General features: G+C 34.8%; 2 protein-coding genes and 1 pseudogene across 4 annotated transcripts; 2 read left to right on the plus strand and 1 right to left on the minus strand.

The window, feature by feature from the left end:
* Nucleotides 1–76: 76 nt before the first annotated feature.
* Nucleotides 77–5,101, plus strand: LOC147523195 (uncharacterized). Of its 2 annotated transcripts, none has more exons than XM_086597820.1 (3): nucleotides 77–3,657; nucleotides 3,804–3,983; nucleotides 4,248–5,101. In XM_086597820.1, exons 1-2 carry the CDS (start codon nucleotides 3,234–3,236, stop codon nucleotides 3,872–3,874), a joined length of 495 nt encoding a protein of 164 aa, XP_086453946.1. In that variant the 5' UTR covers nucleotides 77–3,233; the 3' UTR covers nucleotides 3,875–3,983; nucleotides 4,248–5,101. The 2 variants fall into 2 exon arrangements, with proteins under 2 accessions (XP_086453946.1, XP_086453951.1); XM_086597825.1 differs by having other exon boundaries at nucleotides 4,683–5,101.
* A 541-nt stretch (nucleotides 5,102–5,642) lies between these two features.
* Nucleotides 5,643–8,027, minus strand: LOC147523196 (Putative thiol-disulfide oxidoreductase DCC). Its single transcript, XM_086597810.1, has 3 exons — nucleotides 7,718–8,027; nucleotides 6,849–7,016; nucleotides 5,643–6,049 (listed from the first exon to the last, which is right to left on the minus strand). The coding sequence occupies exons 1-3, from the start codon at nucleotides 7,986–7,988 to the stop codon at nucleotides 5,826–5,828; spliced, it is 663 nt and encodes a 220-aa protein (XP_086453936.1). The 5' UTR covers nucleotides 7,989–8,027; the 3' UTR covers nucleotides 5,643–5,825.
* Nucleotides 8,028–8,064: 37 nt separating this feature from the next.
* LOC147523197 (putative methylesterase 11, chloroplastic) lies at nucleotides 8,065–17,839 on the plus strand (annotated as a pseudogene). The gene is made up of 8 exons (XR_015200694.1): nucleotides 8,065–8,124; nucleotides 8,584–8,667; nucleotides 10,896–11,032; nucleotides 11,216–11,258; nucleotides 12,939–13,175; nucleotides 14,069–14,212; nucleotides 14,761–14,887; nucleotides 17,075–17,839. The product of XR_015200694.1 is annotated as a putative methylesterase 11, chloroplastic (transcript).
* The last annotated feature ends 2,385 nt before the right edge of the window (nucleotides 17,840–20,224 follow it).

Here is a 20,224-nt window from a genome sequence, read left to right on the forward strand (position 1 = left end):
TTCAAATTATATCAGTCAGCAATGCATCAGGCCATCAGCCCGTGTACTGTCTTGAGCAGATAGATGAAAGCGGATATTGTTTTCCTTCTTACCAGAGCCTTATAAAACTGGTACGGTTTGAGGATCTTGATAACCGAAAAACCATATCAAGGTGGGGTTGGGTTTTGGGGAGGAGGGGGAGGGGAGAGGATGTAAATACACTGTTTGTCAGAACTCCAGAAGGGTTTGAATAGATTTGAATAGATTTTGTATCACACTGCCTCCCGGTCCCTTTCAATTGTCTCAAGTCTTCTTACTGTAGAAGCTCCGTGACATCATGAGAGAAATAGAAGGCGATGACTCCATCACTTAAAATAAGCCTCTTTTTCCCTCCCTTTTATGGTAAGTTTCTATCGGAATACTCTGATCAATGCCTTTTTTCACCAAAGAAAGCTTTGATTCTATCTCCTTCTTACTGTTAGTTTGCTGCTAACAACGTTGGGTGAATAGAATCCTTGCAGTCTTAGTGAGCAATACCCCTTCCCTAGCAGAGAGAATTGCATACATCTTCTTAGGTGTGAGTTCGGGCACAAAGTGTAGTTTTCATCGTTAGTATGATCGGGATCTTAAATGCTCTCTTTGGGTTGTAGTTTGTAGATGCAAAAAAGTGATTAACTTGCTTGTTTCTATTATGGCTTCTGGGTCACAACCACAAAACCCTGTAAGCTGGAGCTCCCTGTTTTCAAATCCAGAAACTAATTTCTCTGAAGGTCAGCTTGAATGGATTGAGACTGATCTGGATCTAGATGTTATTGATGTTCCAGAAGATATATTAGAAGAGGGAAAAGAGAAATGGAAGGAACACTTAGTGCGGTTTTTTGTGGATAAAAGGCTACCCTTTCCAGTAGTTAAGAGAGTTCTAGAGAGAACTTGGAAAACTAAAGCAGAATATGAAATAGCAACAGACAAGGAACTCTTTTATTTCAAATTTCGAGAAGTAGAAGATAGACAAATGGTACTAGAGAAAGGTTCCACTGTTCATAGCTGGAAGAGTTTTTATGGTAAGACCATGGACTGAGGATCTGGAAGCTCAGAGGAAGAATATGACAACTCTGCCTATTTGGGTGAAGCTATGGGGAGTTCCAACACAGATGTGGACAAAGAGAGGAATGAGTTTTATATCAAGTAGAATTGGAAAACGCCATTGCTGGGATGATGCAACACAGAGGAATCTGAGGTTGGATTTTGCGAAGTGCTGTATCGAGGCCCCTATTAATGCCAAATTTCCAGATTCCTTGAGCTTCAACCTTGGAAGAGGCAATAGAGTCGTAGTTGGTGTGGAATACATGTGGTTGCCTACCATATGTAGATTATGCAACAAACTTGGTCACCAAGAAGCGAAATGGCCATTAAAGGATGTAGGTTCACCTAGTGATGAAGGAACTAGACAGAATACTGGTGAAGCTCGAGAAGAGGTAACACCAACTACTGTTGTAATTGCTGAAGTAGATCTTCAAGCAATGGTGACTTATCAAGAAGCAAGGGGAGAGGAGATGGTACAGGTGGAAGTACAGGCAGTACAACAGTCAAATGTAGTGGTGAATAATCAATTGACCCTACATGAGAGTGTAGAATTGGCACTAGATAACCCCATTGATCTAGCAAATGTCGCGACTGAACAAGAACATAGGTTAACAGAGTTTTGCATCTTGTTACCTAATATTACTCAGCAGTTGAAGAGTCTCAACAGCTGCAAGTTCAAGCTAGAGTAGAATCTAGAGTGGATAACTTGCATTCAACTAGTCCTGCTAGTAATAACTCAAATACTGGAAATGCAGGAAAGAGGAAAGACAAGGAGAAGTCTATACAATGCCAAGTTGAGAGAAACCAATTCGAAGCTTTAGCAAACAATGAAGAGAAACTAGAAGATGACATTTCTGAAAATGAGGAGGAAATCTTCTCTGACCATGAAGTGGAAGCTATTAGCAATGAACAACACACTTTAAGAAGTGGCAAAGTGAGAAGTACAAGTTCAGCAGCAACGGCTAGCTCTACTAGTGATCAAGCAAGAGTGAAAGCAAAAACTAGAGCACAGAGAAGAGGTTCAGATGAGGTTACATCACCAATGACAGAGAAAAGTGGCAAAGGAAGGTCAAAGAATTCTAACAAGAAATCCAACTCTAAATGGAAGTAAACATGTGTGCATGGAATGTGAGGGGGACGAATCAAATAACTAAAGCAAAGGAAATTAATTGCTTTAAGGATAAGAATAGATTAAGTTTATTAGGCTTACTTGAGACTAAAGTTAGACAAGTTAACTGTAGGGATATAAGGAGATGGTGTTGTCTCTCGTGGCAGTAAATGGATAACTATTCAAGTGATGTTAGTGGTAGAATATGGCTACTATGGGATGAACAGATAGTAGATGTTCAGAAGTTGAAGGAATCCTCACAGTTTTTACACTGTATGGTAACATTCATTGCCAATGATCAAAGTTTTACAATGACAATGGTGTATGCAAGCAATAGCAAGAGAGAAAGACTTGAGCTATGGAGTGATCTTAGGAACCTGTATACCAGTATAAGTGGACCTTGGTGCCTATGGGGTGATTTTAACAATGTATTATTTTCCCATGAGAGAATAGGGGGTGAGATTGTGCAGCCGAGAGAAACTATTCCTTTTGCAAATCTTGTAGCTGCAATTGGACTCACAGATCTTAAAGCTACGTGGAGTTTTTTTTACATGAACTAATTTTGGGGAAGATGTAAGGAGATGGTCCAAGATAGATAGAGTGTTAGTTAACTCTCTTTGGTTAGATACTTTCAACAACTTTATAGTAGATTTCCACACTCCAGGAATCTCTGACCACTCTTCGATGGTCATCAGTTTGTATGAAAGGCCTAAAGGATTTTTTCCTTTCAGATTCTGTAACTACTGGTCATTACATCCAGATTTCTTACAAACTGTTCAACTGTGTTGGGATGAAGAGGTATATGGGAGCCATTCTTATGTACTAACACAAACACTCAAGATTGTTAAATCCAAGTTGAAAGGTTGGGCAAGAGTAAATCTCTCTGATTTACAGAAGAGAGTGGAGCCTGCAAATAATGACCTTCAAGAGATACAAAGGAGATTACAGGTAAGGCCACTTGATCAAGCTCTGTGGCAGAAGGAGAGAGAAGCTATAACCATCTTTAGTAGGTTACTAGAGATGGAAGAGATGAACTTTTAGACAGAGAACAGAGTGTGACTGGATGCAGTACGCTGATAAATGTAATGCCTTTTTCTTTGAATCTATAAAAGAGAAGAAAAATCTGAATTTTATTTGGAATGTTGAGGATTTAAATGGAGTGAAACAGCAAGGTCAACAACAATTTTCTCAAGCTTTTGTAAGCTATTATGAAGGAATTCTAGGTGAACCATCAGCAGCAGAGTGTGATGCAGACCTTTTGGAGGAGTTAAATGTAAGAGAAGAGGTAACAGTTGAAGATGCTACAAAGTTACAAGAGGAGATTACTAATGCAGAAATCAAAGAAACACTATTCTCCATGCAAGACAACAAATCGCCTGGACCAGATGGCTTTAATGCTTTCTTGTTTAAGAAAGTATGGCCTATTGTTGAGCATGACTTTACACAAGCAGTTAAGTCTGCTTTTGAGCTTCAAAGCATTCATAGAGGTATCAATGCAACTTTCTTATGCCTTATACCTAAGAAGCTTAAACCCTTTAGAATAGATGAGTTCAGACCTATATCTTGCTGCAATGTAAATTACAAATGTATTTCTAAAGTCATTAGTAATCGTTTGAAGTTATGCATCTCTCAGGTGATAGAATTGAATCAATCAGCCTTTGTACCTCAAAGAAACATACAGGACAACTTGCTACTGGCACATGAAATGTTAAGAGGTTACAAGAGAGTACATGGTGCTCCAAGATGCTATATCAAGATAGACATTCAGAAGGCTTATGATTCTCTGAGTTGGGATGCTTTGGGGAAGATTCCGGTAAGATTTAAGTTTCCTACAACTTTTATCTCATGGATTAAAATATGTTATTTTTCTCCAAGTTACTCTGTCTTGGTAAATGGATTCCCACAAGGATACTTTAATGGCAAAAAAGGTCTCAAACAAGGAGATCCTCTCTCCTTACCTATTTGTTCTTGTGATGGAGATTCTTGGGGGTCTTTTGAAGAAGGTTATCTCTTAAAAAAATGATTCACTATCATTCTAGATGCAAGAGATTACAGTTAACTCATTTGTGCTTTGCAGATGATGTTTTGCTCTTTTGTAGAGGTGATGCAATATCTCTAAGAGGAGTAAAGGAAGTTATAGAAAGTGTTTCTATCTTGACAGGTTTGAAAATTAATGTCAACAAGACAACACTGTTGATAGGAAGTTTAAGTGCACAAGCAAGTGATGATCTAGCTGGTATCTTGGGTGTTTCTCTTGCTTCCCTTCCTATTTAGTACCTTGGGCTTCCCTTGACTGCTTCTAGACTAGGGATAGCTGACTGTTTGCCCCTTATAGAGATGATAACTACAAGGATTACTAACTAGAAAAATAGGTTGTTGACCTTTGCAGGAAGGATTCAACTTATTAAATCAGTTCTTGCTTCTTTCCACACCTACTGGGCTAAAACTTTCATCTTACCTATGGGAGTAGTGGACAAAGTTTCAAAGTTAACTAACATTTTTCTATGGTCAGGTCCTAGTTTGAAGAGGAAAATACATAAAGCAAGTCATGCAACTTTGAGATATAGTCAGATGGAAGGAGGGTTAAATATAGTAGACCCCAAAATATGGAACATTGCTGCTTACTGTGGGTTAGTTTTCAAGGTAGCAAAGCTTCTTTAAGTGTCCAATTCTCTGTGAGCATCTTGGTTCAATTAAAGAATGAATTAATCAAGCATGGATGACCAAATTAAATTGTTCCCTTCGCCCCTTCTGCCGTAATAGTTTCTTCTGGCACCATGCTGCAGGGATAAGGGATGCTGGAAGTGTGTCAGGTTCTGACTGAACTAGTGTAGCAAATGAAGCGAAATTGTTGTTGTGAGATATGTACTTTTTGCAAGTTGCAATGTTTAGAGAAAATTGAAAGCAGATATAAGAGTATTTGGAACTCAATTATTTCCATTTTTTCGCCCTCTATTTTCCACCTTTGTACTCTTTTGGTTCTCCCCAAATCCTCTTTCAAATTATATCAGTCTGCAATGCATGAGGCCATCAGCGCCGAAAAACCATATCATCCTTCGGTTCATATTTGATACTAAACTTGTGAAAAGAGGTGGGGTGGGGGGAATGTAAATATACTGTTTGTCAGAACTCCAGAAGGGTTTGAGTGAATCAGTCAAATATATTTTGTATCACACTGCCTCACGTATGTTAAGTGCTTATTTTCCCCCAAGATAGTAGGTGCATTGATCGGGCATATGCATTCCTCAAATTATTATTCACTGAATTGCTTGGGGATATTTTTCACTGAATTCCATGTGAGGCCCCAAAATTATATGAAATCCCATAGCACTGCCTCGATACGTCGATGGATGGTCCAAAAAGGTACTTTGCAAGGCTGCCTGTCAATCCTTTTGCAACATCAATATGTTCAATGGCGTACGAACCAGACATTGTAAAATTATGTACATATATCTGGACTTGCACAAGGTACTGAGAAAAGCAATGACAAAGATCTTACAAAGCAATTTAGTTTGTAAATATCTTCCTCAAAAGTGTAAAGAAACATGGTCTTTCTCCGACATTCTTTCCTGTAGTTACCATATACAATGTAAAAGAACAAAAGAACTGTGTTTTTCTCTTTCAGTCATACTAATGAGCATCTAAAACAAGCTCATTAATCCTTCCGTCGGCTCTTCTCTACAATTTCTTCCCTGTCAATGAAACGCTCTAGCATCTCCATTTCCTGCAGAACGATGCAATCATCATCTTTGCCAAACCACTTGTAGCGATTCTCGGCGACATAGTCATAGACAGCATCCCTCAAAGGAGTTGGTAATATTAGAAGACTGCTTAGAGCTGAGTAGGGTAATGGTAGATATGACGCAACTTTCAGTGCAGCTGAAAAATCACAACATCCCACAATAGTTACAAATTAATTTATTTAAGCAAGATAAAACAAGAGATATCTTTTGATGAACTTTAGTATATACATGGAATGAAGTTATGAAATACAAGTCAAAGATGACTGAATGACACCTGACACTATTCCTTCAAACGATTGCCAGTTAACCATAACTATACAAACTGTAACGGGTCATAACATAAACACTACGAACAAAAATGTCAGTTTATTTATTGTCTTCATGTTAAGAGAAAATATAATGTATATATACATTGTTGTTTCTTTCAACTAATCATACATAAAGAACATTCCACCTTTTAAGAATTTGCTGTATCATGCCTCCACATATTGTAAGTTTATCAAGGACCTGTTTCCTCTGTAAGATACAATTTATATTATTGACTATACAAGTCTGCTAGCAGTAAAAGTGTAGAACCATTTGAACTATCAACTCTATGATTCAGTATAATGTCTTTCTCTATGCCATAACTCTGACATGTTTAACATGAAGTCGTGATTGAAGTTTCATGGACCCAAAATTTAAATATTATTTTCACCTTTTCTTCTTAAAGAAATATGTTGTTGGAAAGAAAACCTGTTTCTTGATGTCATGAGACAACATAGCTTCAAAGGGGGTTCTTGTTTTCTTCTTTTTATAGAGCATTACTGAAAACTGAGGTTACTATTTTTTATGAGCCACAAAATCATGAACCAGAAATACAGGAACTTTCCAAAAGAAAAATTAACTACAAACTTAGAGAGAAATATTTGTGTTAACAAGATGGTCCATTGTACCTGTGGATGCTTGGTGGTATACACCTGGACCTTCAACAAATAAGAAGCGACGAAGAACATCTTCTCGATCAAGACCACAGGCCCTCAAATAGGGTTCAGCAGCTCTAGACTGAAGGCAACAAAACTTTATTTTATCATGCTTGTCTGCATTGATCACCCACTTCACCCCTGCATCATCATTAAAAGATTTAAGTATCAACAAATTACAAGTTAAAGCCACAAACTACTAAAATACTCGAGCCTCAAGCAAAACAACATGAGAAAATATACTAGAGGGAACTGAAAAAGCCTTTTCCAGAGAAGAAGGCTATGGAACGAGATTTCTCTTCTCCCTTTACGTTTTCCTCAATGATGAAAACTTCTCTTATTCTTAGACATTTCCTCATTTCTTTCTCTCTGACAGTCATTGCCTGTTTTCCTTCTCTTATTGATACACTACTTCCTCTCCTCATTTTCCCCACTGCATTGTGGTATTCCACAAGTAATGACACAATGACAGCTAAGGCAAAGCAACAAATGAAAACCCCCCCACTTGCTCTCAGTCAAAAAATAGTAATCTGAAACACAAAAAATCCCTACCCACTAGTGCCAAATCAGGAACAAAAATATATTATCGAGTTTAACCATAATCCCCTTGCTTTCCACATTGGTGTAAGCAAAAAAAAAAAACTAGTCCTTAAATGCACCATTCAATTCCTATCTCTTACAATGTTACAACCTCTCCAAACCCAACCACATTTACAACATTTCAATCTAACATGACAAAACTGCATTTAAAATAAACAAAGAGGGCATTCAGTTTTGTCCTTAAATCAAACAAAAAATATAAGACGCAAACACCCTCCATTTCAATGGGTCAAACATGGTACCTGAGTGGCAAAGATGGCAAACCCCATCATAAACAACAACTCTAGGTTGAAGAACAGATGGAAACACCACTGGTTTTGAACTTTCTTCTTCTTCTTCAGTGAAAATAATATCTTCTCCTCCCCCTGGTATAACTTCTGCTGCAGCAGAAGCATTTGCTATTGACTTTGACGAAGAAGAAAACAGGTGCGAGAATGTGGAAGAAGAAGAAGAAGAAAAGTGGTTTTTCCTTGTTGGTGCTGACGTGATCACTCTTCTTAATGCCACCGCCATTTTTTTTTTCTTTCTTTCTTTCTATGCTGTGATTTTTAGCGATCGATATGTCGTTCAAATATCAGAAAGTTTCGGAATGTTGGCATTGTGTAAATTTCACCAACTTTTAAGGGTTAAAAACAAACTCAATGCCTTGGTAAGCACGGAACATCTAGAAAAGAAAACCTCTCTTTTTACGGCAACTGCTGCCTCCGGCTGAGTCCAATGGCTCTCTATCCGGAGAGCTAAAGTCAACAGATTTTACTCTCTATCATTAATTTCCTCTCTATATATAGAGAATAAAATAGAGATAGAGAGTAGAATCCTTTGTATATATACATAGAAAAATAATGATAGAGAGTAAAATATGTTGACTTTAGATAAAGCTCTATTTTGTTGACTTTAGCTCTACTTTATTGACTTTAACACTACTTTTAAAGGGATAGGGAGCCATTGGACTCAGCCTAAGGAACTATCTACAAGAAAGTAAATCATCTAAGATATTGTTCACTTTTTTCACTTGCACTAAGATATGAGTTTAAGAATGTTTTTTTTTTTTTTTTGTTGAATTGTTGTGATTCTACTTGTGACGTATATTTTTTCATTGTGTTTGCAGGTTATGTCTTCCATTGCTGCTTCTCCTCTTCTTTCAGACTTCTTTGATATAAGTTGCCTCTATCTCCCAAATCATTCAATGCAGGTAAATTATTGCTTCCTTTGGTAATGATTTCCTGCATAAATGATTTGGGGACACTTGTATCAAATATAGGTTTTGTTTTTCATTCTATGAGAAAACCACACTGGTATGGGGGGGTGTCCATTTTGTTGATAAAAAAATATAGGTGAAAATTCATTACTAGATGGAAGCATTTTCGTTACAATGCAAACCAAAGATTTGTTTAGAGTGTCATATATAGGAGTAGTATTATATTTAGATTCAAAACACGATCTTGTAATTATTAGTGTAGAAAATTGTCCAGTGTTGCTAGTGGCAACTCTTGCCCCTCATTGCTCTTTTCCTCCAGCGTCTTTATCAAGTGAACATGAGCTCTCCATATGTTGTTTAGATTTGTTTGATTTTATTAGTGAATATCGAGTCTACATGCACACTTTCGATAAATCAGAAATCACAAATTGGTGTGGAGAGCTACTTCACTTTAAATGGAACTCTCAGGTAAATAATGTATTTTTTTTTTCTTATCATTGAATTTTCCATTATAATTATACTTATATCCAGGGGCGGCTCAAGGCAATCGGGGGCCCTAAGCAAAGTTCCAATAAAATTGTTACATCTTATAGATCGATATGATTTATTTACGTTATTTCATATGAATGCAAATGCTTAGTTTATTTAACAAAAAATTTAAAAGATAACAATTATTGTAAAAATTGATCATAACATTTTCTTTTTTTCTTTCTTGAATAGTCACCCCCACAAACATTTTTTTTTATAACAAAAAATTTAGAAGATAACAATTATTGTAAAAATTGATCCTAACATTTTTTTTTTCTTTCTTGAATAGTCTCCCCACAAACATTTTTTTTTTATAACAAGAAATTTAAAAGATAACAATTATTGTCAAAATTTATCCTAATATTTTCTTTATTCTTTCTTGAATAGTCTCCCCCACAAACATTTTTTTTTTTAATAACAAAAAATTTAGAAGATAACAATTATTGTAAAAATTGATCCTAACATTTTCTTTTTTCCTTCTTGAATAGTCTCCCCCACAAATTTTTTTTTATAACAAAAAATTTAGAAGATAACAATTATTGTAAAAAATGATCGTAACATTTTATTTTTTCTTTCTTGAATAATCTCCCCCTCAAACATTTTTTTTTTATAACAAAGAAATTTAAAAGATAACAATTATTGTCACAATTGATCTTAACATTTTCTTTATTCTTTCTTGAATAGTCTCTCCACAAACTTTTTTTTTTAATTGAATTTTATTAATAAAAAGAACAGAAATACAAAGTGAAGTAGAAACATAGGAGTGTTGTTAGGGAGATCCTCACATACAGAGAGATCTAAGACAAAACACCATAAATACATGAGGAATAGTGGAAGAATAAAAAAATGTCCTACACCTATAACATTATAGCAGATCATGGCCAAACAACAATGTCACAAACTTGAAATTTCAATATATTTATTTATTTTTTTTTTTTTTTTTTTTTTTTTGAAACGTTTATGAGGGGTTTGGCAGACCCCAACCTGTATTAATCAAACTCTCTGGTACAACTTACCAATAGCATCTTCCTCTACTATAACATTAAGCTCATACGTAAGAGGAGGAATGCTTACAAAAGTAACTCCAGGATTTATAATTCTATCCCGAGTAGTACTAGTCTTAGCCATTAGGTCTGCCGCTCTATTCTTTTCCCTATACACATGGGACACACTAACCGACCCACATTGGCTCTATTTAATAAAGAATTACACAAAAGAAGAGAGAGAGAGAGATTAGAGAGAGAAATTAAACAATATAGAAAAATCAAATAGAGAGAGAAAGAATGATAGAAATAATATTGGAGTGTTGGAATTATTCAAATTAAACAATAAATTGTCATATAAGGCAAAAAGGGTGTTGAAGTTGGCTTCAATTTTAATTTGTTAGGAAGAAGTTTAATTAGTTTATTTATTTATTGGAGAAGGCAAAAACGCTAGGGAAACGAAGAGGTTTAATGCAATTTTCTAATTTCCAATTTTCCAATGGAAAATCGTTTATCTAACGGATTAAAATAAATGAAAAACAAATAGTGAGCTTTTTTTTCACAATAAAACAATAATAGACTTAGAACTGTAGGTGGGTTAGGATATATTGGGCCCTTTGGACAGCGGGCCCTAAGCGGCTGCTTATTTTGCTATAGGGTAGAACCGGCCCTGCTTATATCTTAATGCAAAATTTGGTTGTTTTTGTGTAGTCTTGTTCAGGGGTTTTGCTCAATCTTCAAGATCAAGTTGTCAGATTCAAAGGGAGTAGGTGCCAATTTATCAACAGGTGTTTGCATGTCTTGCCAATTGACACAATCGTTAAAAGTTTAGACTCACAGACACAGAGGTACGTATTTTTTGAAGTTTGTGCACTTTGAAGTTTTCATTTTCACTTAGATTATTCTAGTTCTATGGCCTTGTATATTTTCAGTACGTCCCAAGTTATTTTAGATAAATTATTTATTGGTGTTGTTGTACAATTCTTTTAGAAGAAATTTCATGTAAAGACTCTTTCTTGGTTAAATTGTAGATTGCTACAGAAATCTCATCACATTGATATTCGGCATCCCCAGGTGAATTTTTGTTCTTTTCCCAATTGTTTATTTTTTTCCCCCATTGTTAGACATGGTTTATTTTACATTTGCATTTGTAATTGAATATTACTTATTAAAGTTTCTAGATTAAAGATGCATTTTATAAGATCTTCCTGATTGTCACGTTGTATTGTGCCCTTTTTAATCTTACCTGGTTTTCTCTTTTCTATCGACTTGCCCACATGTCTCTTCTGAAATTTGGCCGTATACATTTATGACTTATTAGTAGACCCTGAGGAACAAATTGCGTCCCTCATTCTTAAAATTAGTAGTAGAAAGGTGAACTAATGGTAAAATCCTTTTCTATACATATTGTTACACCATATTTGAAACATATGTTCCTTGGATTTTCATGATATTAAACTGGCTATGAAATTTATCAGTTATGAGTCATGACACGGCGGTATAATTTCATTTTGAGCATCTGTGTTGTCTCCACCTTGATGACATACAAGTTTTGCCTTTGATAACAAACCATTGGCATACCGCTTTGTCTCTAACCAAGATTTGCTAGTAATTTTGTATTGTCAAGTAGGCTTCTTCTTACACGTTAGTAATCCGTTTTTTGGTAAATAAAACTTCATTTTACAAGGAGTAAAATTTTCCAGTGAAGGAGCATTTCACTAGTTTACAGCATAAAGGGGGTTGCACCCACAAGTACACACGCATCTTACCTTGCATATAGTGTACAAAGGTATAAGAAGCCAGAAAGGTCAACTTTTATACATTAGCAAAACACTTACTGCAATTTCAGCTACTCGATGTGATGATTGATTTCCAATTTATCATAAGCTCCTCGAGTCTTCATTATTTGGGGGGCGATACAAATATTTTATTCCCTTCAATCTATTTAAACAGCGATATGATGTCGTTTGGCTTTGGTTCTTTTTCTTACATTTCTTGGATCTGTTTTTTCTACGTGTCCATGTCAATAATCATGCCTCGTATTTTTTCCCCCCCAAATAGTTTGTGCTGATGTAGAGACGTGAGAAATGAGTCCAAATTGTTTTTTTTTATACTTAAGTTATGTGGATTAGAGTTCTATACTTCTATTGCTCACGTACAAAAGTTCCTAGTGGTATTGAGTAATTAAAGCTAATAAGTTTCACAAAAAACAAAAGAGTTAAAAACTTAAAACTCATACTAGCAGTGGTAAACAAATGAGTGGTATTTTTTGTGTAATAGAATGGTTAGATTTTTACATTTTATTTGCTATTTGCTATTTTTTTAGTGGTATTTAGTTTTGATTTATTAAAAATTCAGTGTGCTAAATATCACTAATATTTGTTTTTGACAACAAAAACTATAGTCTCATATGTACCATGTATAACAAACATATGCATTTGGTGGGTTTGGGGACTGTGTATATAGAAAAAACTAAGGGTGTTGGGTTTGTTCTTCTTGTTATGTTTGTTTCAAGTAAAGCTATGCTAGACATTGTTGTGATATTTGTTCTTTGATTTTAAACTCATGGTATGTTTTTGTGTTCCTTTTTTTTACAAGTAATAGTATAGTAGTTTATTAACCAATTATGGTTGGTACTGCTAAAGTCATTTGTTTCTTGTCATCATTGTGATATTAGAGATCTTTCACGTTAAATACTTATCGCATATTGCAGTGGTGAATCATTCATAGCAATGTTTTTTTTTTTTGAGACAGGAACTGAATATTGAAGAATTGGAGACCAACTAATTTGTCCTTGTACATGGAGGAGGTTTTGGTGATTGGTGTTGGTACAAAACCATAACACTTTTAGAGGAAGGAGGATTCAGAGTTGATGCTATAAATTTAACTGGATCCGGAGTTCATTCATGTGATACAAACAACATTACTAGTCTTGCTGAATATGCAAAGCCACTTACTGATTTCCTAAAAAATCTTGGAAATGGGGAAAAGGTTCATTCTGTTCTTTTAAGTTATTTATTGCTTTCTTATTATTGTTGGTTTTTCACTTTCTGTGACATGCATATACTTCGAGAAACCTGCTATCATGCAATTTTAGTGTCTCGAGTTTAGGAATCTACCATCTTTTTTTATATTCACTACCCAATTCTCTAGAGCTTCACTTTCACCTAATAAAAAAATTGAAAACATATGATGTTATCATCAAGGGGGTACATTTAAAATTCCATCTTTTAAGGTAACATGTAGTCCTATACTAACCATTAAAGGCTTTTCTTTCAATATCTATGCTATTGCAAACTAGTAATGTTTCTTTTGGCCGTGTAGGTTTCTGCTAAAATTTCTTTTGTGATGCCTTTGTGATAAATTGATTGTGTGTAACGTGTCCTGAAAGTGCTTGTATTTAAATTGTTCTCTGAGAGTAAATGGTCAGCAAGCTTTCTAACACGATGATTCTCATATTTCTTGGCTATGGTATCATTAATCAGTTGAGAAAATCATAGAGAAGTATTACCTTTGCATGAGATTTGCCGTCCAAACTATAAAGTGTGAAGAGACCAACTTTTCATAATTCACCCCAAACTCACATGCCTGCTAGGCCGAGTAATCTTTCCCATCACTTTTTATTTTTATTTTCCTGAATATTGTCCATCCCATAAAGGCCTTCTGAAAATAAATGTGTCCAAGTACAATATCAGGAAGCCAAGAACTGATTATTTTTGTCTTAAATGTGCTCATGTATAGTGTTTTACGAACACACATATTAGGTAATTCTAAAGTTGAATTTGTTCACAGTGGCAGTTGGAGTGCTTCTTAATTTGGTAGGGTAATTTTTTTTAGAGAAAGTTTCACTTTTGTGATAATCATATATATAAATGTTGGTGCAGGTGATTTTGGTGGGGCATGATTTGGGTGGTGCATGTATATTGTATGCCATGGAGTTGTTCCCATCCAAGGTTGCAAAAGGTGTTTTTATTGCTGCAGCAATGTTGCTTGATGGACAGAGTACTAATGATATGTTCTCCCAACAGGTTTGGCATCACTACTTATTGATAATGTGCTATTTGGCTAGGTTTCAAGTTGCTTTAGAATGTTACGAGAATGTCTAACATTATTTTTTGGTAAATGCATGGTTCCGTGTATCAAGTTACTCATACATGATTATTAATCTGCTTGAAATCAGTTTAGAGATTAACTTAAAACTAGTTGTGGCATTATAATTTCCATTTAGACCCCTTTCTTGTTTGTGGCTTGAAACTAAATTTCTTGGGTGATCTCAACAACGCGTGGATTGAATAGTTAAATTGATTTATGTACAAATGCTTGTGAATTTATTAATCAGTGGATATATACTGGTTCTTTGCCTTCCAATTTAGAAAAACATACCCACTGATAGCATTGATATCCTATTGAAAAGTCCAAGGAGATGATTATGGTAAGTATGGTTGTATGTTTGTTGATTTGCTTAGTGTTTTGACTTGCTATAAGATTTTGAACATATTTGTATGTTAAGGTAGTGAGGAAGTGGAGACACAATGTAATTGTTATAACTGACTTTTGTATTCTATTCATTTTACAGGCAGGTTCGAATGATCTGAGGAAGGCTCAGATACTTCATTATGCAAATGGAAATGACCGTCCTCCCACTGCTATTTCTCTCAGCAAGCCATTATTAAAGGACTTACTATTTAATCAAAGTCCTATTAAGATATGTTTTATTTTTTCCATTTGCTTAGACAAGGTAGTGGTTGCTCAAAGCCTGCAATGTTCATAAGATTTTATTTGTATATCAGATTCAGGCTGAGCTGCTTAACAAATTATAAATGGGCACTCTCTACTGTTCTTTGTTTGCTATTTATCCATAATTAATATACCAATTCTGGACTATTGTATGGGAGCAGATTCATCTACCCAATGTTAGATGCAGAGGCGCACAATAGATCCCATCATGAGTTGTCAGTTTACTTTAGATTGAAAACCTCATATATATATAGTAATTCTCTAAAAAGTAGCTACTTAAGGTAACTTAAAATAAGTATGTACCTACAACTTCACCTACAAAATAAATTCAAATCTAATTTTTTGTGGTTATGAAACACTCACCATAATGATTATCTTCCCAAAATTTCAGCTTATTTGGAAACCTCTAATATAGATAAAAATTGTTGTTATTTTTAAAAAAAAATCTAACGGTCCAGAAATGTTGAATTTTTGTAATCGTTTTTTGCCAATGTTAAAGGTTTCTAAATGAGCTGAAATTTTGTAGAGATGATCTTAATATTTAGTATATCATATCCACAAAAAAATAGATTTAAATTTATTTTGTAGGTGAAGTTTTACTTACGTACTTATTTTAAAGTTAACTTAAGTAGCTACTTTTATATATATGCCAGATTTTAGAAGTACATACTTATTTTAAGTTAAAATAAGTACGTAAGTAAAACTTTAGCTAGAAAATGAATTCAAACCTAATTTTTGTGGATATCATCTATTCACCATAAATATCATCTCTACAAAATTTCAACTCATTTGGAAATCTCTAACTTAGGCAAAAGATGATTGCAAAAATATTATTTTTTGGACCGTTAGATTTCTTTTTGAAGATGACAACAATTTTTAGTTAGGTTAGAGGTTTCCAAATGAGCTCAAATTTTGTGGAGATGATCTTTATGGTATGTAGGTAATACCCACAAAAAATTAGAATTGAATTAATTTTCTAGGTGATCTTATAAGTACATACTTATTTTTTGGTATGTAGGTAATACCCACAAAAAATTAGAATTGAATTAATTTTCTAGGTGATGTTTTACTTACGTACTTATTTTAACTTTAAAATAAGTATGTACTTATAAGATCGGGCCTGTATATATATACAACAATTCTCTAAAAAGTAGCTACTTGAGTTAACTTAAAATAAGTACGTAAGTAAAACTTCACCTAGAAAATGAATTCAACCCTAATTTTTTGTAGATATGATATACTCAACATTAAGATCATTTCCACAAAATTTCAGCTCATTTGGAAACCTCCAACATTAGCAAAAAATTATTGTAAAAACTCAACATTTCTAGACTGTTAGATTTATTTTTAAAGATAACAATAATTTTTATATATATTAGAGGTTTCCAAATGAGTTGAAATTTTGTGGGGATGATCTTTATGATGAGTGTTTTATAACCACAAATAATTAGCTTTGAATTCATTTTATAGGTGAAGTTTTACTTACGTACTTATTTTAAGTTAACTTAATTAGTTACTTTTTAGAGAACGACTGTATAACTTAAAGTCTTTCTCTAAAAAGTAACTACTTAAGTTAACTTAAAATAAGTACGTAAGTAAAACTCCACCTATAAAATGATTAGTGCCATTGTGGTTTCGAAATATATGTCTTCATATATATATATATGTCCTTGATGGTTATGAAATATTATATATTGTCTTCCATTTGTGGCAACTAGTGTGTACAATCGTGATTGGTGCAGCCTATTCCTTATTTACAGCGACTGTCATTTAAGAATACAGGGGACCCTAGGTTTTGTTAAGATGATCTGGAAGATGCACATTTTGGTTGTGGGCGAAAAACCTTTTTGGCACTTTGTAAATGGAAATTAAAGTAAAGAAAATGGGATGTAATGTGATAGGGAAAATCACACAACACCTAAACCCAAAAGATTACGTCATTAATTAACCAATACACGGTTTACCCACCTAAAGCACAATGGAACACTCAAACCTCCAGCCTTTCTCTGCACCTGTGTAATGCAGCTCCTTGTGAGGTGAAATGTCCTGTTTTTGGAAATACCCAACTTTTGGTTGATATTTTAGTTTTTATTTCTTCCCTTTAATGATACTTATACTCACGTTATAGTGATCAACTCTTTTCTTTTTTTGTTAGGATGTTGCATTGGCTTCAGTTTCGATGAGGCCGATCCCGTTTGCGCCAGTTTTAGAGACGCTTTCTCTTTCTGATGAGAACTATGGTTCTGTCAGGAAATTTTATATAAAGACTACTGATGATGGTGTCATACCGCTACCTCTACAACAGAGCATGATAAATGCAAATCCTCCAGAACGGGTCTTCCTGCTAAAAGGCTCCGATCACTCACCTTTCTTTTCAAAGCCAAAATCCCTGTACAAACTCTTGGTGGAGATCTCTAAGATCTGATAACATGAAATTTTAGGACTCACTGGTATATGTGCAAGCAGAATGATGCTGCTTTTGTGATTCAGTCCGCTTAATGCATATTCCGTACAAGCACGAGATTGTATATATGTTGCAACCATGCCTCACCGAGGATACATGCATGTGATATACTTCCATGTATGGAATTTCCGTTGATTTTTGTCTAGAAATGTTGCATCCTCTTTGAATCAGGTGTTTCTTCTGGTTATGGAAGTGTTGTTGTTCGAACTGACTGAAGTGTAGCTTTCCCTTTAGATCGACAGCTCCGCTGGTGGGAAGTTGGAAATTGTCATTTAGGCATTGTTCATGAATTGTCCGTATCTAAAATCTAAAAACAAGTATTTAGACTGGTTCACAATAAGCCAGGGACAGAAAAACGTCTCTTTGGTTCTCGAGGGGAAAACATATGCTAATGCTACTCGGGTTTTGCACTTTGGCTTAGTTGGAGACAAAACATATAAATCTTTGTTGTTGGTCATGGCGTTAGCGTTTCTGACAAAAAGATACATGAAAATTTTCCGAGACTCTGGTATAAGTATCAAAGCTGTCTATACTCTATAGTAATTATACTGAGCTTTGCTTTTGTTACTTGGGAACGTGACCAGCCAACAACACCTTTTAATTGAATATATATATACTTTTACTCATCGATCTTGCTTTTCATCCCTTTCCATATCTTCATTACATCTTTTCTTTTGCTGTGGCAGTGATATTTTAAAGGGTTAACTAGTATTACCCCCACTAGATGAGCCAATTAGGATATTTCTCCCACTAAATGGGACATTAGGGTCTTTCCCCAAATACACACAAAAAAACACGGTCAACTTAGTTAAATGAGCAGGATATTGCTATCTAGTGGTCATCTGTAAACACGATCCATCTAGTGGGGGAGAAATCCTAATTGGCTCATCGGGGGGGACACTAACTAACCCTATTTTAAATGAGCAGGATATTGCTACGCCTATGCGTATGCACTACCAAAAAAAAAGACTTAATGAGTCACTTTTAAAGTGCCTTAAAAAGTGATTTGTGTCGGTTCTAGGTTCAATATAAAAGGCGTCTTATCTGTTGGCATCACTAAAAGTAGGTAAAAGCGTCTCAAAAAATATACTTACGTGTCGGTTTCTAGTTTATAAGTGACATAGAAGGCAGGTTACTTGTGTCACTTTTTGTAAAAAACTGACATTGAAGTAGTTTAAAAGCGTCACTACAAGGTAGCTGTGTTGTGTCGATTTTTAGAAGCAAGGATTTAAAAGGAGCTTTCGGCATAAAAAGTGACACATATGGTCATCTGTTCTGATGGTTTGCTTAGAAGCAGGATAACCTCTTTGTTTTTTCTTTAAAAAAGAAAGAATATATACTGAATATGGATTATATTACCAATAAACCTGCAATATATATGAATCAGTTGCAAAAGACTATAGCATTACCATCACTAGACCTGCTATATAAAAGCTCCAATACAATAGAGGTAGCAACAACAGGTAAAAATCATTTCATTAATTACAAAATAATCACCATTCGAACTTTGGTACATTAAAAACAATACTCGTCCAAAAAACATTACAAGCTAGTTACGTCATTCATCAATAATAACATATCAACATGCAAAAATAATTTCACAGTAGCCCAAACGAAACCAAATCAACCTATCCATCTGTGCGCACTTGACAAAAGATCTTGCCATCTCCATTTTGAGTTCCTTAGTACCTACAAAATACAAAATGATAACAATAAGATGGTCAATAAGAGATTATTTAAATTAAAACAACCAAAGGTAGTACATGTTCAGAATTCCATCTAAGAGCTTAAATAAAGGCACGTGTTCAAGTCAGATCTCCTCAATGCAAGATTCAGTGGAAGGAAGAGCTCTAAGTCGCTTAGCATACTAGTCCAATTAACAAAACCTATTGTGTACTTGGATGCCACATGAACCAACAAGAGCTCAACTGAACACAAATGGATCCTTGAGCAGCAATGGTGTATGTCGATCATGGGGAAAATCTAAATGGCTTTCACTGGGAAAGGGTGGGTTGTTGTCAGTGCTCTACTAATCACTCTAAGTCGCGTCCCACACGTTTAACAGTGCACATTTCTATATATGGGACTGAATTTAAGTGTATATATTCTAAGGAACCATAGTCCTAGGTAAATTATGGAAGCACATCACATTTAATCAAATGACTACCCGGAACCACAACGTAACAATGACCAAAAGGGTGACTAAATTTAGGTTCCAAACATACAATTTTACATAAGGGCTAACAATATGAAATTCAGTGGCAACTAAGTAGACTAACAAATCACTCTAAGTACGGACTAACAAATTCTAGAATCAGTATTCACACAAAATAAAGATGAAAGCAACACCAAATCATAAACAAAATCAGTGAGCTACAAATAAATATTTAATGAGGGTCAAAAGTAGATTAAAACTTGTTACCATGGTAAAAAAATAAAAATAGTACCAAAAAATGGGTAGCACGTTAATTATACAACTAGCACACAGATAAAACAAGTAACAAAAGTCAAACAATGCCCCAAGGTCCTAGTTACAGATACAAGTATTAAACAATTTAGACCCTAGTTATAAATGCAAATAAAGAAATCCGGAGAAGAGAACCTGAATGAGTGTTCAAGGGAGACATACACCTCGTGTTATGTTTACACCACCGTCCCCTGCCAATAGCCAATTATCCACTTGCACCTCAGTTGGCTAGATTTCTGTCCAATGCAGCCACATTACAACACAAGTGTTGTACGGCACTCAATAGAAGCAAACGTTAGTAATTGAGATTATTATAGAAGTCAACTAGTAACAATTGAGAAGACCCCAAGAATTTGACTTCTATATAAGCCC

Source organism: Coptis chinensis, chromosome 1 (assembly GCF_015680905.1).
Source record: "Coptis chinensis isolate HL-2020 chromosome 1, ASM1568090v1, whole genome shotgun sequence".
In the NCBI taxonomy this organism is placed as follows: domain Eukaryota; kingdom Viridiplantae; phylum Streptophyta; class Magnoliopsida; order Ranunculales; family Ranunculaceae; genus Coptis; species Coptis chinensis.